This window comes from Acomys minous (assembly GCF_964271855.1).
Source record: "Acomys minous genome assembly, chromosome: 11".
Taxonomy (NCBI): Eukaryota; Metazoa; Chordata; class Mammalia; order Rodentia; family Muridae; genus Acomys; species Acomys minous.
Window position 1 is genome coordinate 18,547,066 of NC_140492.1, and position 27,919 is coordinate 18,574,984.

Here is a 27,919-nt window from a genome sequence, read left to right on the forward strand (position 1 = left end):
GGGGGCCGAGGGCGGCTGCACTCCTCGCGGCAGGGCAAGCACGTGGGGCCCCGGGACTGTGGGCTGGCCGTGCTGCTCTCCCCGTGGGCGGCTCGGGGTGGCGCAGGCGGCCGGGGCGGGGCGGAGCGCGGTGCCGTCTGCGCTGCTGCGGCGGCGGAAACAATAGTGCGGATCCCGGCGCGCGGAGCCGGACGGTAAAGCTTCTCTCGGAGCCGCTTCGGTGCGCAGGGCCGGTACCCGGACGGACGGACGGACGACAGACGAGAGAGGCCCCACGCCACTCCGGCAGCCCACGACCCTCGAGTGGCGCCCCCGCCCCCGGGACTCTCCAGTCCGTGGCTGCGGGGTCTCCGACGTGAGCCAACCCTTCCCGGGTGTCCGCGTCCCCACGTGCGTCTTCCCACGGCGGAGCTGGGGAGCAGGGTAGCCTAGTTAGCGGAACGCCTCCAGGCGCTCGCCCATAAGTTGGCAAAGCCGCGTCCCAGCGGCTCCATCTGGCCACTGGGACCGGCCTGAAGTTGGTTGACAGACCGGGGTGCCTGTGCGGGAGCGATTTGGGCGACGGGTGGTGTCACTTATGGGCAGCCTTTTTTTTCTATCCCTGTGCTTTTTCAGAGTAAAACTGGGATACTGAACTCCAAGCATGGCGATGCTTGCCTGATGGGGCTGTTGCAAACGCCACCTTTTTCGTTTTCTGTCGGTACTGCAGGCCATTAGCAAGTTTTTGTCTTTCCGTTGTGTAACTTGTCTTTTGTCTTTCCTTATAGGGGCACTATGAACGAAGAGGAGCAGTTTGTAAACATTGATTTGACTGATGACAACATTTGCAGTGTTTGTAAACTGGGAACAGACAAAGACACACTCTCCTTCTGCCACATTTGCTTTGAGCTAAATCTCGAGGGTAAGGACGCCGTGGTGGGTTTTAACTGCATGCCGTGAACTTTGTACAACTTAACGCTGACACGTGTGAAGGAAAAACTGAAATTCATTGAATACCGAGAGATTGTGCTAAGTGATGATCTGCTCAAGTTTTCTGGAAATGAGGCCAGAGTTAACATAGTTATGAACCGAGGGAATTATTTGTCTTTAAAACACTTAGATTGTTAAACACATTTTCACTAATATGAAATGAAGTGCGGGTATTGTCTGGTAAACATTAGATTTTTAGCACACGCGTGTCTCTCTTGCATTAAGAATCCAATGATCATTTATGTAGGCAGATGTAATTTTATTCTTTTCGGCCCAAACTCTTAGTCCCTATCTTCCCCATCCTGTAATGATTTTTAATTAACTTTTAATTTTTAAGTTATTTTTATATAAATGTTAAGTAACTTCTTTTACTTTTAGTAGTTTTTAAAAGCCAAAGGGGCTTTTAAAATGTTCTCGATAGCAGTATCACTCAGGGAATATGGAATTAAAATAAGCCTTTTGCTGAAGGCCAGGTTAGTGCCCAGCTAACTGGGCCCTGGATACTGGTCTCTTGATCCTAAGAAACATGGAATGTAATCTTCACACTGAACAGAAATCTTAAAATTCCTGCCAAAACAAAATTTCGCTTGTAACATGAATGTTGAGGTTGGAATGTGTCAGTGGAGAAAGACCTTTCTAGATATTTGATAATAGCTAGCTAGTTGAGGTCTTAGTTTCAAAACAGCATTTCATTTTGTCGTGGCCTAGGTATTTACAGATTTTCATGATGTTTTTTTCTGTTAAGATGTGCAAAATGCCCTTGTTGCTAAACACAAGCACACATGTACTGTTGACATTCCTGTTAGGACTTGTTACTCAGAAAGGTTGTGGCTTCCAAATACTGTGCTGTGGAGCATCATAGAATTTCTGTGGATCAAGTCGAATGCCTGTTCCTTTGGCTTTAGTAAATGTGGTGCTCACAAATAGTTTTAACAGGGTGACTTAGAAGTATGATTCTTGTGTAGAGTTTATGTTACCATGTTCCTCATGCCACCGTGAAAGGGATGCTCTTATGGGCTTTGGAAACACAGGTTTTCCTGTGTATTCTGACACCTTGTAGAAGTTTTCATTTTAGAAGGGCAGAGACGTCAGAAATGATCAACTTCAGCCTCTGTGTTTTCTGAGGAAGAAACCGAGGTCTGGCTGGTGGGCTGCTCCAGGTTGCTGTAGTGGTGTCAGCAAGCTGTTGTTTGCTGGGAGCGCATCTGTGCCAAGCATTGTACTAAGCTTCTTACTAGATTATCTCTGTTCAAAATAGCTCTGGGGATGCCTGCTATTAGTACTCGCTTTGAAAGTGATGGAATGGAACCTTGGCGACCTAAGAAATGCACTTGGAAGTCACCTAGCTAGTAATTGATAGTCCTGGGCTTTGAAGCTTGGCCAGCTGGTCCTTGTGGATGTGACCTTACTTTCACTGATCTACTGTCAATAGGTAGTTAATTATGAGATGGATGCTAGAAATCCCTCCTGCAGAATCCTAATTGTTTTTGGCTCAGCCAGCTTCCCCTAACTGGTGCTTCCTGATAAATAAAATCATCACGCCATAATAAAATTTTTATTGCACAGACCTCAGTTTTCATAACTGCTTTTCTAGCCCTTCCGAATATGCCTTTGAACTAATTGTAAACATTTTTGCTCTTCGTGTGTAAGCATGACATCAATCTTGTGTTTTTGAAATAAGCTGTCTATTAGTCAAAAGACAAAAAACTGTTCTCAGTGTGGATTTGAACTACTTCATCTTCTGTGTACATTAAAGTTAGAGATAAAGTCTTCTCGGTTTTATCTATACTGTTGGTTCCTTGTTGACAAATACATTTCCATTTTTACTGCACTGATGGGCTGTTTGTTATAAATATGTGTTTAGTATTATCATATTGTTGGAGGAAAATGAGGAAAGACTTCTACAAATGCCAGTCTTTATATCAGTACCCAGGGTTTTGTTTTGGTTTGTTTGTTTGTTTGTCTTTTGTTGTTGTTTGTTTTTAATCAGTGGAGTACTGGCAAGCTGGCGTAATGCAGGTACAGGCTCTTGCTGCCTGCCAAACCTCAGGATCTCAGATTCTATTTGTAGATCCCACATGGTGGAAGAAAAGCAGCAGCTCCCTCAAGTTGTCCTCTGACATCCATGTGTGAGTTGTGTGGCACACACATACACACACACACACACACATGCATGCACATGCACACACGACTGCACACACACCCCACGTTTTTAAAAATCAGTGGGGAAAAGGGATATAACTGCGTATCAGAAAAAGCATAGGGTATATTCCTCATCTTTGTTAGTGTCTTGAATTATTGTAGTTTTCTTTCTACAACTGGAGTGCAAGAGGGCACTCGAATAAGGCATTTTCCTCTGCTAGTTTAGAATAGTCTTCTTAGTAGTGTGCTAACGTTGCTGTTGCTTAGTTTCTTAACTAAGAAAATCTTTAAATTATCTCTCAATCATGTCTGTCTGTCTCTGTCTCTGTCTCTGTCTCTCTCCCTCTCTCTCTCTCTCTCTCTCTTTCTTTCTTCAAATAGCCCTTGCCCTCGTAAGATGAAAGTGTCTTGAAGACTACAGCAACAGGCTAGTTTTTAGTTTGCACATTCGTAAATAAAAACGGCATTTTATACACTTTGGATTGTTTATATCACATGAACACTGTTCTAATAATGGGCCTCTTGTTTAAAAGCTGTGCGCTTGCATGTATTTCTACAACAAAGACAAAGAAGGATGAAAGGGAACTGGCAACAGACAGTCTGATCTTACGGGAGGGACTCTGTATTATAGGCATGGCTCTGAGTTGTCTTTTTTCTATGGTTTCATAGTAGCTAAAAGCAAAGGGGGCACTAACTAACATTTATGTTTCTAAGGCATGATCCAATTCTTCAAAACCCTAAAGAAGCAATTCAAGGTCTCCATTCATTAATGGTTGGTTCCCAGGGCTGACTTTCTCAGTCCCTAATCCACCAACAGGACAATTTATACACTTGTAAGATAAGGAGACATGTGCCCAAGCCAATGGCTACGGCTAAGACACTCTTAAGATTTTGTCCACAGTGTTAACGATCAAGTAACACTGATAAGCATCTAATACATTGTAGTAAACTCTCTAACCTTCTTAATAGCCACGTCACCACCATTCCCTAAGCAGAAGCCAGGTCTTAGGAGCCTTACACAGAAACGACTGTAATGTACCAAAGGCAGTAACGGTCCTGGGGGTGGATCCAGGCAGGCAGTCGTGACTCTGCGCTCCACTTCCCGGTTAAGTGACTTAAGTTTTCTTTCCTGTAGGGTACAACTTTTAGACAACTGAAGCAGTTCGGTTGCAGTCTAAGCTGCCTTTGCTAGCTGGTGGGTTAGCGTAAGTTTGGCTCCTCTGTGCAGTCTGTCACCTGCTTTCTCCAATGTCTTGTTATTTCATGCAAACAGGGGTAAATTCATGTCCTGAGTCTTTCCAGCAAGAAAAAAATCTGTAAGGGTTTTCTTTTGGAAAAGCATAGGTGAGCCCAGTACCCACTTTTCCTATTCCTCCGTGCTGGGTTTTCAACTATAACTTTGTTCCTCATTGGTTGGTGTGAAATCCTTGCTTCCGCCTGAGAGCAGGAAGTAGTTGTTTATTGTCCAGGGTCTTCTGTTCTTCCTCCACATCCTGCTGTAAATGCTAGCATCTTTCCAGTCGGACAGACTTACTGCTTGGAGGCAGGAGGCAGGAGGCAGCAAACGAAGTCTGGCATCAGCTTCTTTCTCTTGTTCCCATACCATGGTGGCAAAACCATGTGTTAGGATGAACTAAAAACTGGGTCTGGAGAAGTTGCTGTTTGTACAGAGGGCCTAGTTTTGGTTCCCTGAACCCACAAGGTAGCTCACAAACCTCTGTACCTCCAATTCTAGAGGATCTGATGCGATCTTCTGGCCTCTGTGGACACCAGGTACACACACAGAACACATACATATTTGCAGGCAAAAACTCACAAAAATAAATATATCCTATTGAGATGTAATATGAATAAATTAATAAAAAAATAAATATATCTTTAAACGATAAAAAATAGAAATGCCATTTTTAATTTATCTAAGTGTATAGCCTAATGCAGTTTTTGTACTTTTAGTGATCTTTCCCCCTTTAGCTGCTTTTGTTATCACTGAAAATGACTGAGTACATTTTAAATGGCTTTGTTAGTAGAATCTCAGAAATAAAAGATGAGAGTGAAAGTGGATACCAGTGGTGATGAGCTAAAATTACTGACTGTTCCCAAAGAGAAGCAGCTGAAACTAGACTTGCTCCTGTTAAAGGCTTGCCTTAACGAAATCCCATGTGGGCGGAGCTGGTTCGGATTCTTCACCTTGACCTCGTTATAGTAGCCTAGTTTCATTAAACTTTTCTTCTTAACTTGCTAACCTCAGTTACTTAAAAAGTCTGGTTTAAGTATAGAGTTTGGGTCACCGACAATGTTGGTTATGAAGGCTTGCTCGTTGGGACTTGGTTTGGTTATAAGTAACAGGAAGTTGAAATACAATACTGAAATCAAATGGGGTGGGTAGTTAAAAATGTCATATAAAAAGCAGTTGGGGGCCAGGGAGGCGGTGCCATCAGTAAAGCACTTGCTTTGTAAGCATGAGGAACATTTGAACCCTAGCGTCCAAGTGACAGTCAGTCTTGGTGGCGTGTTCCTTCGTCATAGTGCTGGAGAGGCAGAGGTGAGCATCCTAGGTCTCGGTGGCCAGCCAGTGCGGCTAGTCAGTGAGGTCACATCCAGTGAAAGGCCCTGTCTCTAAAAATGAGGTGGATAGTGACTGAGGAAAGCCCCTGCCTTTGACCCCTAGCTTGCACCTGCATGTATGTGTACCCCAACATGTACATACACAAGCCCAAAAAGAAGTGGAGTTAAGAAGTCTAGAGTTAGTTTCTCTACTCCAAGAGCAGAAAGACACAAACCTTGGTTTATTTCCGTTTCATTTTCCTTAATGCATAGTTTCCATGTTTAGGCGTATATCACAAGCCAGAGGAGGCTGAGGTTACTCCAGCCGTTGTTTACATATTCCCAGATAGAAAGGAAAGGACTGTGTCAACATTGCCTCCTGTGGAAAAGGAGCTTTCCCTTAGCTCCAGCAACCAGTTTCCTGCCCTTACACACATTGTGTCTGAGAGTTGTGGCTCCTCATAAAATCGATGTTTTACAAAGGTACAGGGTGTATTGAGTAGGCAGCTAACAAAGTGGGCCACACAAATGCTTTCCTCCCCAATATTAAAGGTCTCACTATATTGAAGGCAATATACTGTTTCTGTGATGGTTGAGACCAATTAGTGAGCAGATGAATCTTCTAGCCTTCAGGCTGAACTGCACAGGAGGTCATTGAACAATGGGTTGCATTGTAAGGACCAGCGTGTAACTATACTTCAAGTGCTCTTGTCAAAAAGCTGTAAGGATTTTCAGTTTTCTTACCTACCTCAGTCCACAAAAACATCACAATTAATCTAACTCCCCCAGAGGAGTGCCCCAGATATTTTTTTTCTTTAATTGGATAAGAATGAGTGAAGTTAAACCTAAGTGATTTGGTACGTTTTAGGCTTGGGACTCTTCCTTGGCTTCTCTAGGCCTCTGTTTAGGAGAGACCAGTGGTGTGGCTCCCCTTTCCCTGGGTATTTCCCAGCAGCTGAGACCATCAGCCACCACTCCACCACTGTTCTGGAAAGGAGCACCTGGGCCAGGCCTTGGATTTTTTGACCTTGCTGCTTTCAGTTGGATCATCACCTCAGGGTACCAAAGGCAACACTGCTATGTTGACAGCCATTTGTCACCTGCAAGACAGCCTTATTTTTCCTCCTGGTATCGTGCCAGGGTATATGTTAAAAAGCTCGACTGTCATTATTGTACTTGATCCAGAGATGCCTGGCCATGGAGCTCAGATCTGTTAATTTATTCAGAGGATTAGAATGGAGCTGCACAGTCACTGGTGCTTAGCTAGGTGACAAGGAACACAGGTTCTTACTCTGTACCTTTAACATCCCAAAATTCCACATCCCAAAACTCCACATAGTTCAGAGGCAGACCAGCAGATGGGAATCCCCACTACTGTGAGACTAAGAAGTTCCCCATCTGCATCAGTCAGTGAGTGTATGTAGAGGTTAATACTCATCTACATATGCAACAGGAAATGACTAACACTTCCTCTCGCTAACTGTAGCAAAAGAGTGGGGAACTTGGAAACACTTCACCTTATGAACTCTTAAGTGTAATCTAGCAGTTGTAGAAAACATACAGATTTCCGCCCCCCATCTTGGCCAAATAGAAATAATTTTCTCTCCCTTTGCATGTGACAAAATGAAGGGACTGAAGTAAGTAAAGTTGTTCTCCAGTCACATAGATAGAAAAGGACACCAAAGAGCTCACAGCCAGGTCTGATGCCAGAGCTGTTGCACCTGCAGCCACTGGGTAAAGGATGCGTCTTGACTTCCTTACATTTACATCGGTTGAACTGCAGATCAAACCCTCAGATAGCAGTACCCTCCCTGTGGTAGAAACATTTCTATGGTAGTGTCATTCTCTCTGTAATAGTGGCATCTTCTCTGTGGTAGAGATATCCTTTCTGTGATAGTGGCACTGTCTCTATGATAGTGGTGCCCTTTAAGATAGTGGCACCCTCTCTCTGATATGGGCACCCTCTCCGATAGTGGCATCCTCTTTATGATAATGGTACCCACTCAACAATAGTGTCAATCCACTTTGGGTTTTTCCCATTGTCCTACAGGATGCTTTGTAGTGGCTGTATTTGTTTTATTCAATAAAACAATATTGCCATGATCTGCTCAAGCCCTCTAGTCTCACCCCTGATCTTTTGTGACCTTGTACATACTGATATCTAGCAGATTTATTTTTCTCCCTCTCCTCAAATTGTCTATATTTGCAGCTAAGTTTAGACATCTTCACTTTGTAATCCACAAGCACCCGAGACTGCATGTCTAAAGGTAAATTATTCCGCGCCATATGTCATTCTGGAATGAATGGATAAAATAACTAAATTCCTCCCTCATGTCTGCAACCAAAGCTGTTGCTGTTGGAGATGAAGTTATGGAGATGGTAAAGATTTATACAGCTTGATGGCTTATGCAGGAGGGAATCTTCACAAAATGACTGTACCTGTCAAAGCCCTTTAAAAAGTTAAATTCCTGAGCTGGGCATTGTGGCTCCCGTGGAACACAGGAATCCTAGACAAGAGGATTGTGGTGTGCTTGAGACCAGCTTAAGATGCGGATTCAGAGCCCTTGTCTCACAAACAAAACAGCTCCTTCAGATGAGCAGCCTGTTTGCCCCACCCACCCAGTACCACCTTCCATTAATTTTATTCTTTTCTCTTGTTTCGGGGAAGGATTTTCCTACGTAGATTTGGCAGGCCTGTAACTCACTAGGCAGACCAGTCTGGCCCTGAACACACAGAGAGAGGTTTGCCTGCCTCTGCTTCCCACCAACTGGGATTAGAGGCTTGCATGTCACTGCCCCTGCCTCAGTGTCATCCTTTGACTTTGCCCTCTTCTTCAGGGGAGTCTGCCCACTTTACTGCTGTAGGACCTTGTTTGGCTGTTGTGCCAGGGGGAAGTGATCTAAGTTCGGTGGCCAGGGTGCATTGTCTGAAGTAGTCTCTACTCTCCTCTTGTGGGACATCTCAGCAGAAGGTCTAGGTCCACATCATAGATGGTTCTTGGTGGATGTTTCAGTCTCTGTATTGTAGAGTAATTATTTAAAGGGTGATTTCTAGTCTATACTTACATAATCATAGCCTGTGAAGAAAACAAGGGCAGGTCCGTCTTTTTGCCATAAGAGATGGTGAGCTAGGCATGGAATGGAGCCGAAGTACTGCTTTCTGTGCCATGCTTCCCAGCAGAGGATGGTGCCCTCATGTGCAAAGCCAAGTCAGCTGTGGGCCAGAGGCAATCCTGTCACCCCCACTTCCTCTGCATGTTGTTGCTTCTCCTCTCTGGGGGCGTTTTACCTCACTGGTTTTACCTCAGAAACCATTGTTGCCTACCCTCTCCCTCACTGCTACACCCACACTGAGGCTCCTCCCTCGGTGCCCCTGAAAGGAGTCTTTACAAGGCAAGTCCGATGGTGTGTTTGTTTATTTACAACTCATCAGTGAGTGAGCCCTTGCCAGTTGCTTCAGGTCAAGCTCTCGGCTCCTGGACAGAGCATGCCAGGCACTACATGATTAGCTACTTTTGAAAATAGCATTTTCTAGCTCACTTCAGAGGATTTCTTACATTCTTATCATACCCCACTCCCCCTCCTGTTTTTGTTTGTTTGTCTATTTGTTTGTTTGTTTTTGAGTATTGTCACTAAACCCAGGGCCTGATGTGTGGTAGGCAAGTGCTCTATCGCTGAGCTATATCCCTTGTTTTTTGTTTTTTGTTTTCTTTAAGCAAGGTCTCATTAATTTTCCAAGCCGAATTATAACGTGCTGTAACCGAAGCTGACTATGAACTTGCTATACTCCTAAAACAGTCTCTTACGATGCTGGTATTACACCCTGTACTCCCAAGCCCAGCATGCTAAGAGCCTTCTTAAAGGCTCTCCTTTGCTTCTGACTCCTCAACCAAAGTAACTCCAGACTACACTCCCTTCTTCTTGTCTGGGTTTTATGCCTTTGGTTGCCTCGTGCCCTGTGTCCTAAACACCATTTGTTCCTCCTCCTTGAGACACAGATTGCACGAGAAAGAATTATGAATACGATCATTATGTGAGAGAGCCGTTAGGGCCTGAGAAGAAATGATGGATAGAGGAGCGTGAGTAAGTGACGGGAGGTGTGGTGTGTGATGCACATGCTGCTGTGTAAGACTTAGGTTGAAGGAGTCTGTTTTCTCCTAAGCATAGCTGTTACTGGGTTCCTGGTGCCTCTTCTCTGTTAACACAGTAGCTTTGTGGTCTGCGGGTGCTGCGGAGCTTCCGTCATGCCCGCCTCCTTCTGCAGCCGCTCTTGTGCTGGGTGGGTTGGTTGTCTTAAGCCGAAAGCTGTGGCCAGTGTACGCTTTGCTCACTTAGCATGTTTTCCCTTTTAAATTTTGGTTCTCCACCAAGGGTGGACAGGTAAATAAAACTCTGGTTTGACTTTTGGGGGGTTGGGGGTTCATCCTTGAGGGTTAAATATTCCGCTAGAATTGTTAGCAGAGAAAGAATCCACAAGGTTTTAATATAATGTGCTTTGAGAATGTGTGTGTTACTTTCGATGTCTCGGTCTTTTTTTGTTTGTTTGTTTGTTTTTTAAACTCCTTTAATTGAAACATCCAGAGCACCTCAGCCTAGTTTGTCCTCAACTAAGGAATACTGGTGTTCATCTGCAAGCTAAACTGTGTTTCTTTTCAGAAATGTTTGTGTGATGTTTTGGATCTTTCCTACTTAAAATATAAACAGCTTTGTTTTTCGCAAACAAAGTAGTCAAAATACCAGAATCAAAAAAGAGCAGAGGGGTTCAGTGTTTCTACTGCCTAAGTCTCTGGGGTGACGGCATGTAGTGAGGGGCATTGTACTTACAAAAGAGTAGTGCAGACAGCATTACTGAACAGTCTATTCATGGAACACATTAGGAGCCGCCTTGCTGTCAGTGGGCAACTCAACCCCATCACCTTGTTGAACGTACCTGTATCCCACTGAGGACTGCTTGGCTAATTTCCAGCTTTCCTGTGCCGAGACGTGCTGACACAGCTCTTTTACTTGCCTGGTAAAATCCCTGTTGCAGTGTAGCTCAAATTCCCAGGGGAAGATTTGGACAGTAGGGTTTTCAGTGCTTGTTTTAATGTCTTCCCACACTACTAAATTGGCACCATGTACTCTGTCATTTCAAAACCATTTTTGTTTTGTTGTGCAAAAGTTTAGTTTCCTTTAGTTTTCTAACCTGTTTGTTTAGCTCAAAGTTATTTTTACCCTAGAATTATGATGATGTAGTTATGACAATTAGCCATGTAGAGATGTTTATCTGACCTAAAATGTAAGTCAGTATGTTGCCGCTCCATTGTTATCAATAGGTTCCTGTGTTTATCTCCATTGAAAAATGCTATTAAAAAATATTTACAGGACTGTGAGTGAAGTAAAGAGAAGCTAAATTTTTACTGCTAGAATGTCACATTTATGTGATTCATATTGGGCTAAAACACAGGTTATAGCTTTAACTTCTGCCAGTATAATTAAAGGATGTTATAAAATTCTTAAAAATAATTAACTAGAAATCAAGGTTCAGTGGTTCAAACATAAGCAAAGAAATGGAGTTGTAGAACTGATGTTTTATAAGTCAGCATCTGGGGTCCTTTGTTCCTCTGACCTGTAAGAAAAATCAGTTTGTCAGTCCGAACCTTAACTGGGGTGATGGTGACAGAGGAGGTGAGAGATAGTTTGAGCGCTGACTACAGTTCTTGGTTTCAGGTCCACTACTGGGTCTGGCTGGCATGTCCCCATTCATGTGGTTGCTACCATGGAAGCATTTTTCAGGCTGTCTTCAAAGAACATTCATCTTTATAACGTGGCCATTGAGACACTGGCACTCTTCCGAAGAGTTGGTGCCCCTGTATGCCACATCAGTGGGGATTTTAAATGGCTAAGTTGATTATATCCGTAGTGATGCTATTTGTATTGTAGATTTATTTTGTTTTATATGATAATCTCAGATATAGAAAAAAAAGTAGCATAAATGATATAACAATGAATTAAGTGTATTTAGTAGCAAATTTTAACATGGAAGATTATTTGGCTTAAAACATCATATGGTGTAATTTTATTTAAATTTAAATTATACTTTAAATTATCAAAATCTGGTGTGTTTTAATATAACTTGAAAAGCAGACCTAGGCTTTTTTATTACATGTGATCACAAATCTGGAGTCCTCTAGTACAGTAAGGCTTTAGAAGAGATGGTGTTGGCGCCCATTCATGTTCTTTTTCTAATTCCCTTTTCTTAATCAGTTTCCTGTAGATGAGCTGTCCTGACCAGTGTGGCTAAATTTCAGAAAAATTAAAATAAAATCAAATTCAAAATTGAGTTCCCATGTGACACTCACCTCATTTCTAATATTAAGTGTCTCTGTGGCTGATGGTTACCGTATTTAATAGCTTAGCTAGACCATATCCACCATCACAGAAAGTTGTGTCGGACAGTACTGGTTAAAAAAAAAAACAAAAACAAATATCCAAACTAGAGAGTAGAATCAAGTATGGTTTCTGCACCCTTTTAGTAATAAACAGTTGTTATGTAGGTGTGTTTTCCTAACTTTCCAACTACTCGGAATGAGGTATTTTTGTTTGGTTTGGGTTTTGAAATCATTTGTAATTTATACACACTATCAGTGCATGAGCCTACTTTTCTTTTTGCTTCCATGTTACGTGATGTTGAGATTTATATTTTAACATAACTTCTGTGCCCTCTAAGCCTACTGAGATTCTCCCTCATACCTCAGTGTATTACAGCAAGCTGATTTGGTTACCTGCTTAAGCTTAGCACACCAAAGCTTTAGCCTGACCTAACCAGACCTAACTTGGAATCTGCTCCCTTTCTAAGGTCCTTTCTGAGAAAGCAGCTCTCACATAGGAGAAAGTGGCTGAGCCTGTCTGTATGCTGGCTCAGTGTGATGGCCAGTAAGTCCATCTGCTACCCAATGCAGAGATGACCAGTTACATTGCTTTCAAATGGTATGTCAGGACCTGGAATATGGCAGGTTTTCTTTAGTCATTTAAGGTGATCACTTCAGTCAGCTAAACCAGAAGATGCTCCAGCACACAACAAGAAAATTTGCTCAGCCATGTTCATAGCAGCCTTATTCATAATAGCTAGAACATGGAAACAGCCTAAGTGTCCCTCAGTAGAAGAATGGATAAAGAAACTGTAGTACATTTACACTATGGAATACTACTTAGCTATTAAAAACGAGGAATTCCCAAAAATTGTGGACAAATGGATTGAACTAGAAATGATCATAATGAGTGAGTTAACCCAGAAGCAGAAAGACTCAAATGGTATATACTCAATTATATCTGGACACTAGCCCAAGGGGCATGTCCCATGAAAGTCTTCACTTACCAAGAAAGTGGGACAGAGGGGAGGACATCCTACTGGGACTCTAGATGAGAGAAGCATGGGAGAATGGCAAAGTAGAAGGATCCAGAGGGTCCTAGAAACCTACAAGAAGAACATTATGACAGGCAGATTTGGGCCCAGGGGTCCCGCTCAAACTATGACACCAGCCAAGGACAATACAGGCCGTAAACTTCAAACCCCTACCCAGATCTAGCCAATGGACAGGACATTCTCCACAATTGAGTGGATAGTGGGGACTGACTTTCACACAAACTCTGGTGCCTCATATTTGACGTCCCCTGGATGGGGAGGCCTGGTGGCACTCAGAGGAAGGATAGCAGGCTACCATGAAGAGACTTGATTCCCTATGAGCATATACAGGGGGAGGAAGTCCCCCTCAGTCACAGTCATAGGGGAGGGGAGTAAGGGGAAAATGGGAGGGAGGGAGGGAGGAATCGGAGAATACAAGGGATGGGATAACCATTGAGATGTAATATGAATAAAGTAATAAAATAAAATTTTTTAAAAAGTCAAAAAAAATCTGAGAGGTGAAGAAATAGGACTGTCCTTTGTCACATCATCCCTGCAGGCCCAGTGAACAACCACTAAAGCTTTCTAAGGAGGAAGCCATGCTGTGGAATTTAGGAGGGACCTATTCAGACCCGCACCTTCTGTCCTTTTGATACATCACAGAACAGACAACCTGAACATCCTTCCACTTAGGGCAGTGCTTGGCAATGAAATGGTAGCATCTTTTTGAACCGTACTTGCCTAGAATTTGCTCAACAAACACATTGTAATATGGTCAACTTGGGTGTGTGTCAGAGCATTGGTCTAACCAGGCAATCCTGACAAGTATCACTGCAGTCGTGACATACACTGACGTGACCTGACTTGGCTCCAGAGCCCTTGAGATCACAGATATGTGTGAGTCCAGTCATGTAATGGTATGAGCTGTTTTGATTTGAAGAACATACTTATTCTTTGTTCTCCTGATAGTGCCCCCCACATATAATCCCGAGAGACTTGATTTAACAGCAACCAAGAAATCAAGAATTATATGTGAGTGTAATTTTTTTCTCTTTTAAGATATTTGGAGTCCAAACAAAACTTGTGTGATATGGACCCACTGGTTATGTTGCCTTTACCAACAGGGCCTCTCTTCTGTTTCTGTTTATCAAAAATGATTATGTTCCTCATAAACAAAGAAGTGGGCTTTTGTTCATTTTAATCTTCTCTGATGCAACTGTATGCACATTCACTCATTTTTTTATAAGTATAAATTGCTTAAACAAGCATGGTATTGCTTAATATGTACAAGTACTTCTCTCTTAGCAACCAAGGTGAATTCATCAAAACAAAACACTTTAAATTCTGGAAAACTATCTAATCTGCGCACAATATGAGGCTTCATAAAAACATCTGGAAGCAGTATTACTTACTGTATGAGTTGCTGCACAAGTGATTGTCTTATTTGAAGGTGATATGCTTAAATTATTTTACTGGATGTTTATAACCTGGAACTTGAGTCATAACTAAACTCTCCTGCCTGATTAAGAAAAAAAAAAAAATCCCACAGTCCTGCCAGTAGGAAAACCCACAAAATCAAAGCAGCGTCAGTCCACAATTAAATGTATACATGGTATCAGATAATGTGATTAAAGAATTCATGAAGTAAAGCTGTGTGACATCAGCAGGGACAGTGTGCGGGAATGTGCTTCTTGACAGGACCACCTAGTAAACCTGCAGGGAAAGGCTGCTTGGTTGATTTAACTACTAATTAATCATAAATATGGTCTATAAACGATGGGAGGATGGGAAGGGAAGTACAACTTTTTACATTTTGGCAATTATGGCTTTTTTAAAAAATGGTGGTTTTTTTTTTTTTTTTTTTTTTTGAGTATCATCTCTGCTAGAAAGAAGCTTTGTAGTCCCACAGTAAGCAGATTAAACCAAACCCAGAAATACCCTCAATTTTAAGAGTAACAATGGCACTTACAGGTAAATATTTACATCTGAGAAGTTTTTTGCCCCTCTGTGGGCTTTGATAGGCATTTTTATTTTAAGGAGAGAACTAAAGAATATAATTGTGAGGACAACCTGCCAGATGGGTTACCAGGAGTTTTCAGACCATACAAGAAGGGTTTGTGTTCTGGCTTGTGTTCTTGCTGTGATAAAACACCTTGCCAACGGTGTAAAGTTGATAGCTGAAACCGTGACAGTCCATTCCTTGTCAGCTTTGAAATGTAACCTTTCCTTTCTTGTTGTCCCTAAGATCTCGTGTTAATATCACTATATAAAATATCATACAGTCTTAAAAGTTCCACTGTCTTTTAAAAATTCTGTCACTTAAAAGTTTAGTTTCTCTTTAAAAATCTCAAAGTCTCTTAAGTTTGAGCTCCTTGGAAATCCAAAGTAGGTTAAATATTTTTTTTTTACCTCCAAGAGGGAAGAACCAGTGTATCAAAGCAATCACATTTAAATAAAACCCAAGTCCTGCAGTGTAATTCCAAAATCTAGTAGCTCGGTGCCTGACATCCCGGGCTCACTGGCGCCTGCATCTCTCTCACTTTGCCATCCACGGCACACACGCTTCTCTCTGCAGGCTCAGCACCGCTCCACTCCATGCCTGCTGCCGTCCTAGGAAGATGGCCACTAGTCCTGTCACCTCAGAACCCTGGGTCGCCACTGTAACCGAGGCTGTTCCTTCACCAGTGACCTCAGCGGTGACAGTGTCATGCCTTATAGAAATGATTACTTTTCCAATGCTAATTTGAAATGATAAATGGGAGAAAACATAATCACTTAAAAGTTTGTATGACAGGCATATTGCTATTATAAATTAAGACATGATTTTATATTAAAAATTAATTATATGGCCGGGGGTGGTGGCGCACACCTTTAATCCCAGCACGTGGGAGGCAGAGGCAGGTGGATCGATGTGAGTTCGAAGCCAACCTGGTCTACAAAGTGAATCCAGGACAGCCAAGGCTACACAGAGAAACCCTGTCTCGAAAAAAAAGCCAAAAAATAAAAATAAAAATAAATTATATGAAGTAGTCATGACATACTGTTTTGCTTTTTGTTTGCTATTGCATGGGAACGTTAAAGTGTGTTTACAAGTGTCTTCAAATTGAATTAAAAAATTTAGTGAAGTTAGCTTTTATTAACTTTTATTATAATTTAACCAAAAATGTTAAAGGATCAGATCTCACTGGATAAGCAGTCATTTATATGAATGAGCCCTTGTTGTATACTTAAGTAACTTGCTATTTAAAATATACAGTGAAGTAAACTTTATGGTTTTCTTGACAGACTGATAACATAGTAATCTGTGTATTAGTGCCACTCACCACTTCCTTAGACTGTCAGCCGTCTGGTCATATGTACAGGAATGACTTAACTGAAAGATGCCCTTAATTACCCTATGAGTAAGCTGCCCACACTGCCTACTACCCTTTAAGAAAGACTGCTGGGCGTGGTGGCGCACACCTTTAATCCCAGCACTCGGGAGGCGGGTGGATCGCTGTGAGTTCGAGGCCAGCCTGGACTACAAAAGCGAGTCTAGGGCAGCCAAGGCTACACAGAGAAACTCTGTCTCGAAAAACCAAAAGAAAAAAAAGAGAGAGAGAGAGAGAGAGAGAGAGAGAGAGAGAGAGAGAGAGAGAGAAAGACTGAAAAAGCTGCAGTTAGGTAGTCTCTGCATGACAGTTGGTAAATAAGGCTTTTATTGTTATTGTTGCTGCTCCTGCAGTTTGAAAATTCTTTCCCTTGTACATTTATAACATAAATAACTTTCCCTGGTGCATTTAATTACTTTTTATTGAGTGCCAGACACTGAGATGGGGGATGCCTATGAGTAAGCCAGATAATGGCCCCTTTCTACGCAGAACTTACCTGGCAAGAAATAAAAGCCAGTGATGACACAGTTGTAAAGTCTTGTGTAATAAACCCACCTAGGTGTGTTGGTTAGAGAAGGCTTCTTAGAGGAAGCGAGATAGAAGCTAGAAGATGTGGCTAATGCCCAGGTTTGCCCTGGGTAAAGCAGAGTTTGAGATGTTTATGGATGATGATGAGGAAGAGGAAGAGGAGAAAAAACCCTTAGGATGCATAGCAGAACATCCGGGGAAGGAGCTCTCAGGAAGGATGCTCCAGTGTCTTCTGTGACCAGTCAGTGGCTCCCACACTCAGACAGACAGTGGGGTTTGAGTGTTGAGAGTAGAAGCAAAGGAGTTTCGTTTTGACGTAGTGAGTTCTAGGAGCCCGTGGGACTATCTTAGAGCAAAACTTGCAGGTTATACACACAGCATGGATACAGGACATGGAACTGATTGGCATGGGATTTTGAGCAAGCTGGCCAAGTCCCAGTATTAGTTGGTGTTAAACTTTCATCTTTTAGTTTATACCACTGAAATATAAATTTTCCATTATCTTACTATTCACCAGACTTTCCTATTTCAATAAATTATAGTGTAAGCTTCTGGAGTTAAGAGAGAATAAGGAGTGCCACTTTTCATGTTCCTTGAAATGTGTTTTTTGGGGGGATTTTTTTTCAAACCTGGCACCTCAGTAGGTCTCCTTCCTCCATTTTCACACTGATTTAGACTGAATCACCCTGGCAGGCATTCATTTAAAACTGCACATGCCTCACTTACCTTCAGTATAGAAGGAACCCTGCTTGACTTTAATAATATGTCTTGAATTATAAAAAAAATATATAACTATTTTCAAACACATTTTGAATTTGAAAGTGTACCTGTATTTTCAAAAGCTTCACTAAAACGAAACAAAACAAAAAACTGGGAGCTGTAATAAGGTGGTCAAAATATTTTCATTATTTTGATTGTGCCATGAATACCTATGAGTTAAATTTATACCAGCTAATGTACATAGTGCTATATGAGTAATAATTATGCATAATTCATTTCTCCTAGAAGATGAAATTATCTTGATAAGCTTTAATAAGTGTGAAATTAAACTGAAAAGCATAGATGTTTTGATTGTCTTACAGATAAATTGCAACATTTCATTACATTTCTGACGCTTTTATATATTTTATGTTTATATATATAATATACATATATATACATTTTATATCTTCCAAGTAAGAACATAACTAGTTAGGGACCGTCAGACATTACAAGATATTGCTATTGCTCTTGGTTACCTCAAAAACTTGATGGTAAGACTCCTGCTAAAGATGACACATACTAGAGTCATAGAACATAGGAACATCAGTCTGGTACCAACCTGGATTTTTCACTTTTACTGCCTGTCATGGTAGTGCAAGAAGGTACTATGCATGCTAGTAGCGGAAAAAAGTATTAAACACTCTTATCCAGCTGTGAATAACGGCTGCCCTGGCAAGATATGCCCACTGGTACAATAGTGGCAGGAATGTTATAGGAGTAACCAACCATTTTCTGGTTTGATTTAAGGCCAGTTCTTCAAGACAAAACTCATGGCTGGTACCAAAACTCATATACTTGGCAGCCAAGAACTCGTGCTGGGTAAACCATAGCCCTGTGGCTAGGTAGATTATAGGTCATGGAGAACCTTCTGCTGTTTGCTAAATGAACATAGTATTAAACTACCCATAAGTACTTGCCTTTCTACCTATAGATCAGTAGAATTGTTACCCATCATCAGAGAGGTTTATTTTTGCAATAGATCGCAACTAATTTAGAGACCCAAAACCTGTCAGAATGCAGAGAATAGGAGACTGAGGACATCTCAGGCCTAAATGAGACATCTACATCATACTCCACGGGGCATTTCAGAAGATGAGTGGAAAGATTGTTAGGGCTAGAGGTAGTGGAGCCCTGTAGTGCGGTGGTGGTGGTGGGGTGTGTGTGTGTGTGTGTGTGTGTGTATGAATTTTTTGTTTTGTTTTGCTTTTAATTCTTTTTATTTATTTATTTATTTATTTGCTTTTTTTTTTTTTTTTTTTTTTTTTTTTTGCTTTTAATTCTTGGACATGAGAGTTTTAAGCATGAACTCACAGCAGCTATGACTGCGTGCACAAGATTAAACCGAAGTTTCAAGCCGTGATGGGAGAGGGAGTCACAAGTCATGAAATCTCATTCATAGCTGAACTGTTGGCAGTTGATGATTGCTGGGAGAGTCCATTTTCTTCATAGAAAGAAAGGCATTGCCCATGCACACACTAGAAGGACTAAGTGGACTTGGTGGGAGTTTTTTAAAAAAGAAAAATGGGTTGGAGATGAATAGTAGTGGAGAGATAGGGGAGGAGTTGGAGAAGAGGGACTGGGGCGTGAGTGTGGACATGATGTCTTTTTTTTTTTTTTTTAAAGAATATCACTAACCTATACTTTTGTTGGCAAAAAGCAGTTTCTGAGGACGTGTGTCTGAGGTTCATATCATCGTGTGTGGATACACATGTGTGCAGAATCCTTGTTGTGTGGAAGGCTGAGCTTGATATTGGGTATCTCCTGAGATCACTGTCAGGTGCGCCCAGAGCTCACTGTGTGCTCTGGGAATCTGAACTCTAGCCTCACACCTGCAAGGCAAGTGTATCCACTGAGGCGGTTCCCCAACCCATGAGCAGTTTTTTAATTGAATGTTTTAAAAGAAAGTCTTCTAAGTATGTACTTGATGAAGAGTCATAGCGGTGTGTGTTGTTATACTCTATGTAGTAAAGTGCCACTGGACAAGGATTCAAATTGAGTCAGTAAATGTTTCAAAAATATTTTCTAGTCACAAAAATATTGCTGTTGAGTTGGAGATGTGGCTCAGTCAAGTATGGGGACCTGATTCCAATCTCTAGAGTGCAGGCAGAGATAGGCAGAGAGATCAATGGAGAGGCTTATTGGGCAGACCCTCACCAAAGCGCTGAGCTTCAAGTTCGGTAAGGACTCTGTCTCAAAAAAGGTGGAGAGCAATCCAGGAGCGACATGCTTTGTTGACCTTGGGCCTCCACATGTACATACACCAGCCTGTGTGAACACCCATACACACTTAGGTACACAAGTCCAGAAAGTGAGTGAAAATATTTTGAATAGAAAGCCTGTGGAGACACAGATTAGGGGCTGCATTTTGTATTATCAGTTTCAAATTTGCAAATGAGTTCTATGAAGAATTTTGTAAGATCTGTTTGTACTTAAAGTAATGTTTATTTTATTCTCATTCTCTCTTCTTTTCATTTTAGGAGTACCAAAGTCTAACCTTTTACATACCAAGTCATTGAGAGGCCATAAGGACTGCTTTGAAAAATATCATTCAATTGCAAACCAGGATTGTTCGCGATCCAAGCTTTCCAAAAGTACTTACGAAGGGGTTAAGACAATTCTGAGTAAGAAGATAAACTGGATTATACAGTATGCCCAAAATAAAAACCTGGATTTGGATTCTGAGTGTTCCAAAAGTTCCCAACATCACCTGTTTAATTTCAGGCATAAGTCAGATAAGAAGTTACTCCCACAGTTTGACTCTCAGGTGCCAAAGTACTCTGCAAAGGGGACAGCTGGAAACACCGGTGCCATCTCAAGCTACACGCAAAGGATTTTGGAACAGAGGGAAAATGCAGACTTTGGGCTTGCTATATTGGAAGGCTCGGGTGCATTGTGGCCTCACAGTCACAACCAGGCACAGAAAGCAGAAGAGACAAGCTCTGCTTTAGAGACAAATGTCCAGACCCGGAATCCACATTATAGCAGGGAAGAATGTAAGTAGCGAAAGGGAAAAAGAAAGGCGAGGAAAGGCTGCATGGTTTGCCCTTCGCTTTAAGGGCTTGGGCGGTCGTTGGTTTTGGTTGATTTGGTCTCTCTCTCTCTCTCCTCTCCTCTCTCCCCCTCCACCCCCTCCCCCCCATCCCCTCTCCGCCCTCCCTTTCTCCGTGTGTGTGTGTGTGTGTGTGTGTGTGTGTGTGTGTGTGTGTGAGAGTGTGAGATGTGTGGAGAATTTTCATGTAGCTTATAGATTTGGTGAACATAATATTTAAGTGATGGATTCACCTCAGCAAAAGTGAGACGTCTTAAAAACTTCTCTAGAATGCTCCTGAATATGTATAACACACTGAATTTCATTGGCATCATCTTTTATTTTATTTAGAGACCATATGGTATGGATTCAGCAAACTAAACTGAAAGTTGAGGGTTCATACTGTTTCCATAACTGGAGCTGCTGGCCAGTATACATTGCCATGTTGCTGACCACCTGCATGACTAATTGGCCAGGGGTTCAATTTAAAAAACAAATAGCTTGACAGTTTAGCAAAGGCTAGAAAGTAACATGGACATTTATTTTAAAATTTAAAATGACTTCTTTTGTCTGAACCTTCTCTACAAAATCTCACTAAGGTGATTTTAATTGGCTTACATTATTTTAGATCCAGAGGGGACCATGGCTGTCTTTAGACACATTCTAGATTCTTCGTGTAAAGATTGCTTTACTAGATAGACATTTCTCAGTACTTAAAGGTACTGTTCTAAAACCCTATGTGAGGACTTAATGCTTACTCAGACTCAGTATGAATGGGCAGTGACTACTACTTCTGAGAACTGAAACAGGAGATACCAGAATCCAACAGACCCATTGCCTACTTTTTTTTTTTCAAACTCTTTGATTCCTGTGGGGGATGGAAGTCTTACTGGTAATGACGTATAAAAATGTGTTTCCTTTGAGAGTGTTGTGGTTAGCGTTTGGTACACTTTAAGAACCAATGAAGGAAACCTGGGTTCCTGTTGAACGTTGTGTTGGGACCTAGCTGCACATTCCTTACCTAAGAATCTGACGGACAGCTTACTTTCCTAGCTTGTCTGTGCTAACGGTGAATCTGTTTTCATGTTTCAGTGAATTCAATGACCCTTGATGAAGTAGAACAACTGAGTACAAAGCTCCAACAGCAAATCCAGGGTAAAGAATCGCTCTCACTGCTTTTCGTTATGTGTGAAAATGTTGGTGCAGACCGTCCCCTGGGGTCGGACAGTGCAGCATTTAGGTTTGGAAATTAAATGTTCAGACCTATTGAGGTTTCTGAGGTAAACAGTAAGAGAAGTTTTCCTTGGGACTCTCAGGAAAAATAATAAGTAGAATGGAAACTGCAGCTAACCTCTGCCCCTTGCCATTGTTGACTTGATCTCAGGCCACTCAGGGTGCCAGGCACCCTTCAGGCAGCAGGATTAGCCCTGGTCAGCTGTATAGACTGTGAACAGTGTGAACACATGAAAGGTAGTGAGATAAGCATAGTGACCACTACCTGCCGGTCATCAACTTCCACTGTTACTAAACGTAGCTTCTCCGTATCACTTGTTTCCATTTCTTTTGTCCCACCTCAACCCACATGCAAGCATCATTTTGAGATGCCTGATGATGTCCATAAATACATCGTGATTTTCTTTATAAAAAAAAAAAAAGAGTTCCCATTTAGTATCTTTTCTTCCAGCTTACTCCTAGTTGGGTGAAGTAATTCGTTGCACTTTGGAGGCCTTCAAGTTGCTCACGGGGATTATGCATCCCGTCAGTAGCAGACTTAGTACAAAACTTTAAGCGCACTAGCCTCTGAGAAACATCCCTGATAAGGCCAGGTCACGTTGGTTAAGTGCTTCCTCTGTTCTTTACACGTAGGACCACACTTAACTCTTGGCACTGCTTCTGTGAGCTGTTTGTCATTATTATTATTATGCTTATCCATAAACGGACATTCAAGGAGAAGGTCGAGGTGACTTGTCTGAAACATGTACATATATAATAGTAGGTATATGTTAAATTTATTACTGGCACACCAGAAGTCCCAATTGTTGATGTGTCAGGGTCTCTCAGCACTCGGGAGGGAAAGGACCAATAGTAGGGAGCTCGGATTTTTGAAAAATCCAGGTAATCTGTGCAAGCATCTTATAGGAGCTCTAGACCTGGATATTAGTGAACACTTATCTGATAAGTCATTATATATTGACTGAACCTATTTATAGGTTACAGTGGAGAAGTGGCTCAAATGGTGGCCACTGTTCCTGCTGGACTCCTTAGTCTTTCTTAAGCTGGTCTTGAAGAACAGACAGCATCGCAGTTAGGAAGGGATAGGGTGATCCACACTGATAGGCTTCAAAGCAAACAGCTGCTCTCCTTGGAGTCGAATTAGTTTCTTGTTAAAATGTACCTGTTGTGCCTGCGTTCACTTAGAGGAGTCTTAGCGTTAGCTTTCTGTGCACTAAAAATGAAACTGCCTTTTACATCCTCGCAGAAGTTTTTGAAGAGTTAGCACACCAAGTGCAAGAAAAAGATTCCTTGGCATCAGAGCTCCATGTCCGCCATGTCGCCATCGGGCAGCTTCTCAAGAACTGTTCCAAGTTACCATGCCTCCAAGTGGGACGGACCGGGACGAGGCCACACCTGCCCATGAACAACTGAGCTAAATGCAGTGTTTATGCCTTATCCTCGGCTGGTCTGCTACGCATGTGCACCTAGAACCCGTTTGAAGAAAGTTATGGTCCATTTTTATGGTGGTTGTACTTGCAAAATATAAGATAATATTTATTATCTTTATCTAATAAAGCAGATCACTCTAGACTAGGGTTAATCATTTGACTTCATTTGGGGACTTTTTCTTAAATTACTAAATCTCCTCCTTAACTTTTACCATGTATGACTACTTAAAATATACTGTTACAGTGTGTTTTTATTGAGCATTTTTTATTGTAACTCAGCTGTCAACAGAAGCCTAGTAAGGTCTTATGTCAATCTAAACTAGTAGAGATAATTTTTAAGACGGAAGTAGAATTAATAATATCACCTTATTTATGAGCAATATTTTAATATAAAATTTTATATATAAAATTGCTATTTTGGGTACTTTTCATTGTCTTTATAAACGTGTATTTGCACTTCTGTGTGTGAATATGTTAACCCATGTGAAGATCACTGCATTTGGGGATACAGTGTTTTTATAACTGTTATCTTTCTTTCCAAAGATAAATGTGTTTTGGATAGTATTCAGAGAAGCAGTCTACCTAAGCTAGCTCTTCTAACAACTAAGAGCATATGCAAGTGGAAGTAATCACTCTTTAAAGCAAACATCCAAGTAAATAAAGCACATTACTGTTTTCTAATGAAAGCAATTCTGAATTATCTTAGGAAATACTATGCTAGTTTTGTGTGCCAGTCTCCATAAAAGTAGAAGTCTCATCTCTTATGAGAGCCTTTGATGTGTTAGGATAACTCCTGTCTTCAAACTATATCTGTCCTATATTGGAGGGGAAAATAAAATTATTATGTGTGCCACTCACATGGAATTCCAATAGTCTGTTGGCTGTCCAAATTCTGGTATCAACATCACTGAAACTAGACAAGAAAGAAACAAGGAAGAAGGAAAAAGCATTTCAAGGTACTTTTCTAAGTTTTAAAATCTAAAGGGATAGAAGATTACAGAACAAAAGAAAATCAATATTCAATTCAATCAAATAAGCCCATTTTAAAATGGATAATATTATATAAGCTAATTCAGTTCCAGAATCTTAACTAATAAGTTTTCTCAAGAAGTTAGATAAGTCATAATGATAAAAGAAAAGCCATAACCAACCTAAAATTAAGGTGGGCTCTAAATTGCTTTTAGCTAGTGTTTTGTGTGGTAGATGCTTTTTTTCTTTTTACTTGCAGAAATCTAAGGAAAGCAAGCCCATTGACTTGTCAGCCTCACTCCTAAAAAATGATTTCTGCCTTGAAGTTGGCAATCTGTAGCTGAGCAAGGGTCACACTCTAATACTGAGCACAAATAATATTTGACTAAGTAAAGAAATGCTTTGCCTGATGCTAAGATGTACTAAATTGGCCTGGGTTTGTGCATTAGTCGATATCCCATTGTTTTTGCTTTTTCCTGAATAAAATAACTTTGAAGCTTTTTGAAGGGAATTCTTGCAGGGGGGGGGACGTTTTAGTTTCTCTTAGTTCTTTGAGTCATCAAAAATGAATTTAAAATAAGAAGAGTGGAATTGAATGCATTGCCTTGCTGTTGATAAGCTTTCAGTTGAATGTGCACAATATGGATGGGTCCACATGTACAAGCTGGGTAAAGATGAGTCCTGAATATGCCAGTGAGTGTTTCAGTACTTGGTTGTTATGGCTACATTCTCAAGTGTGACTATACTTATGCTTGGCATAACTCATGAAGAATGGTAGCAGCCAGTGTCTTTCACATATTTGGGCTTCTGTATAGACGATGTAAAGGCATTCAGGGCAGCCATGGGAGTGTAAGATCCTCAGCACTTGGGATGTACAGTACTCTGTGTATTTCTATCACAGGACACATAGGGTGCAGTCCTAAACACCAGTGTTATCCAAAGAAAATGCTTGCTTATCTCTTTAAAGAGTCTTCTGGCAAACACTTAGTTTACTAATGAGTTTGGAATAACTGAAATTTTACCACGTACTAAGGTTTTAGCTGGGACCTCTGATTCATTTCATTTAGATATTTCACCCTAAGCATCAAAGGAGTGGTGCTCCTAGGTCTGTCTCTGGTGCTGGTAGTGACAGTAATGCTTTGTATAATTTACCCACCAATTACTTGTTTGGGGTTTTTGTTGTTGTTTGTTTGTTTGTTTTGAGACAGGGTCCTGCTACATAGCTTTAGCTAGCCTGGAATTTGTGGCAGTTCTCCTGCCTCAGAAGGAGATCTAGTGCTGGGTCTCAGCTGTATACCCGGCACCTTGCTTCATATGCTCGCCTGACTGAATTGCAATTATTGTATGTGCAAAAATAAGGACGGGAACGGAGAGGAGCTCCACTTGAGGGACATATGAACCATCACGAACACTGGCTTCCATACTGGGTTCTTTCTAAAGCATTGTCGGTAGTTTTGAGAAAGTTCAGAAGAAACACTCACACATGATTTCATGTTTTACAAATAACAGAAGGCAGACTGGTAGTGAGCCCATACCATTTCAGAGCACCTATGAGTTTGGAGTGAAGTAAAATTTTGTCATACTAGATTTCATAGTTAAACAAGATGGATATTTTTTAAATCGGAAGTCAAAAATGTGATTTTTAACATGAGTTTTCTCTTTCAAGTTTGGTGTTTTTATGTGGCTAGCATGCATCAGGCCTTGGGTTTAGTTCCTGTCACCACAGTAAATATACAAAGGGTTTGGTTTTGGTGTTATGTTGCCCAGACTGGCCTCACACTTCGTGCCCATCTTAGCATTTCAGCCTTCTGATTGTGGGGCATTGACATACACCGCCATGCCTGGCTTAAGTCGTTTTATATTGTCCAACCTTGCAGCATTTCTCCAGAGATAATCGTCTTACCCTGCTATTATTTTCTAAATTAATTCTTTGGAAAAGGCATTCACCCGAGACACCATGCTGGTGACCTAGGTGGCCGATTTGTTGCATTTGTGATTCCTATACGCAGTGTTGGAGTAAAGGGAAGTCCTTCAGTTCCCAAACTACCTGCTTGTTTCACCGTGAAGTGCCCATTTTTATAAAATTTAAAGATGATTTCTCAGAGCGTGTTCATGTTGGCAAGTGATTTCAGAACTACGGTTAGAGTCTATTCCATTGCCACCTTATCGGTAGCTTATGCTTTCTGGGTCTTGTGCTGTGCCGCATCTGCTGTTGAAAATGGCTTTTTACCTTTTTGGTTGGTTTATACAGTCGTCATCTTGGTATTTTCTCTGTTGAGGCCTGTCCGTTTTCTGTTAAATTTTAAATTACTTCTTTTGATCTGCTTGTGTTAATGCTCACCAGTTTGGGTTTTATTTTGTTTGTGCTCCAAACTTAAGTAGGAATTTTAAAGATCTCTGTTGCTTTTTAAAAGGTTCATATTTGTGAGTAAGAGAAGTAATTAATGTACATGAAATACTTTAATAGTAGTGTATATTGTTCCTTTCCAAGTTTTTTGTTTGTTTGGTTGGTTTGGTTTATTTTGGGGGGATTGTTGTGGCTTGTTTGTTTGTTTTACTTTTTGGTCAGTTCATTTACTGACAAATGTAATTATTGTTCATGCTAAACAAGATGTGTGAATGCTTTAAAGCTTCCTAAGTATAAAATTTTTATATACCCTCTGTTAAGATACAACATTAAATCAGAGACCCAATTTGATTTTGTTTGATTCATTTTTACCTTGAATAGAATTTTTTTGAGGAAATTCGATTTTTTTTTAATCACCAAAGGACAGAGCCCTAAATAAATATCCTTGCCAACTTAAGCTTTGTGGTGAGGGGTACCGAACAGTTAATCTGTTGGACTGATAGGATTCTGTGGGAAAGGGGGAGGTCACTCTGGGCCAGGAAGAGAGTGACTTTGCCTTGCATTTCAGTGTTTTCATTTCTTTCTCCTACATCAGTCCTTACCTGAACAAGCTCAGGCTGCATCTACCTTCATGTGAACCAGATCGCGTGGGTCTGAAACATGAAGATTTTTAACATTTCATTTGTAAATCATATTTTCACTATTACTTTTAGTTTGTAGGAGTCTCTGTTATAAATATTTAGTACTTTCCCCACAATTTCAAGTTTACCAATATGAAGCAAAAATGTTATGCAGTGTACAAGCTGCCTTTGCTTCCTGAGTTTAACCTTGGTGTCTTTTTGTTTTTATTTTTGTTTTTATTTTCTTTTCCTACTGCCTCCAAAAGAGGTGGCTTAAAGTGTTCAGTAGTGATGTGTGTGTGTGTGTGTGTGTGTGTGTGTGTGTGTGTGTGTGTGTGTGTGTGAGAGAGAGAGAGAGGGGGGGGGGAGAAATGTTGCTTTAAACCTGCGTAGCATATGCAACAGTTGTGCTGACATTTAGAAAATGAAAATGAAACTGCTGTGGTAAAACCTAAGTTTGTTTCGAGAAAGTTTATTGAGTCATTATCTGGGTTATATGCAATTTATATATTTGTATTCTGCTTTGAAACTGTAATTAGATCAGCTTGTCTACTATTTTTAACTTTACAATAATAAAACAAGTATTTTGCTA

The 27,919-nt window shown here is 41.1% G+C and overlaps 1 protein-coding gene across 3 annotated transcripts; it reads left to right on the forward strand.

Moving 5' to 3' along the window:
• Nucleotides 1-27,919, forward strand: LOC311609022 (protein EURL homolog). 3 transcript variants are annotated; one of them, XM_084801701.1, is made up of 5 exons: nt 1-355; nt 768-901; nt 20,178-20,693; nt 21,821-21,883; nt 23,208-27,919. In XM_084801701.1, exons 2-5 carry the CDS (start codon nt 775-777, stop codon nt 23,372-23,374), a joined length of 873 nt encoding a protein of 290 aa, XP_084657827.1. In that variant the 5' UTR covers nt 1-355; nt 768-774; the 3' UTR covers nt 23,375-27,919. The 3 variants fall into 3 exon arrangements, with proteins under 3 accessions (XP_084657827.1, XP_084657828.1, XP_084657826.1); XM_084801702.1 differs by having other exon boundaries at nt 168-390; XM_084801700.1 differs by lacking the exon at nt 1-355 and adding an exon at nt 432-535.

Excerpts from the sequence above, each read along its gene's own strand:
- LOC311609022 (XM_084801701.1), top strand. The coding sequence starts at position 775 with ATGAACGAAGAGGAGCAGTTTGTAAACATTGATTTGACTGATGACAAC. Across the intron at positions 902-20,177 it reads CTTTGAGCTAAATCTCGAGG|GAGTACCAAAGTCTAACCTT; the intron begins GTAAGGACGCCG and ends TTTTCATTTTAG. Across the intron at positions 20,694-21,820 it reads ACATTATAGCAGGGAAGAAT|TGAATTCAATGACCCTTGAT; the intron begins GTAAGTAGCGAA and ends TTCATGTTTCAG.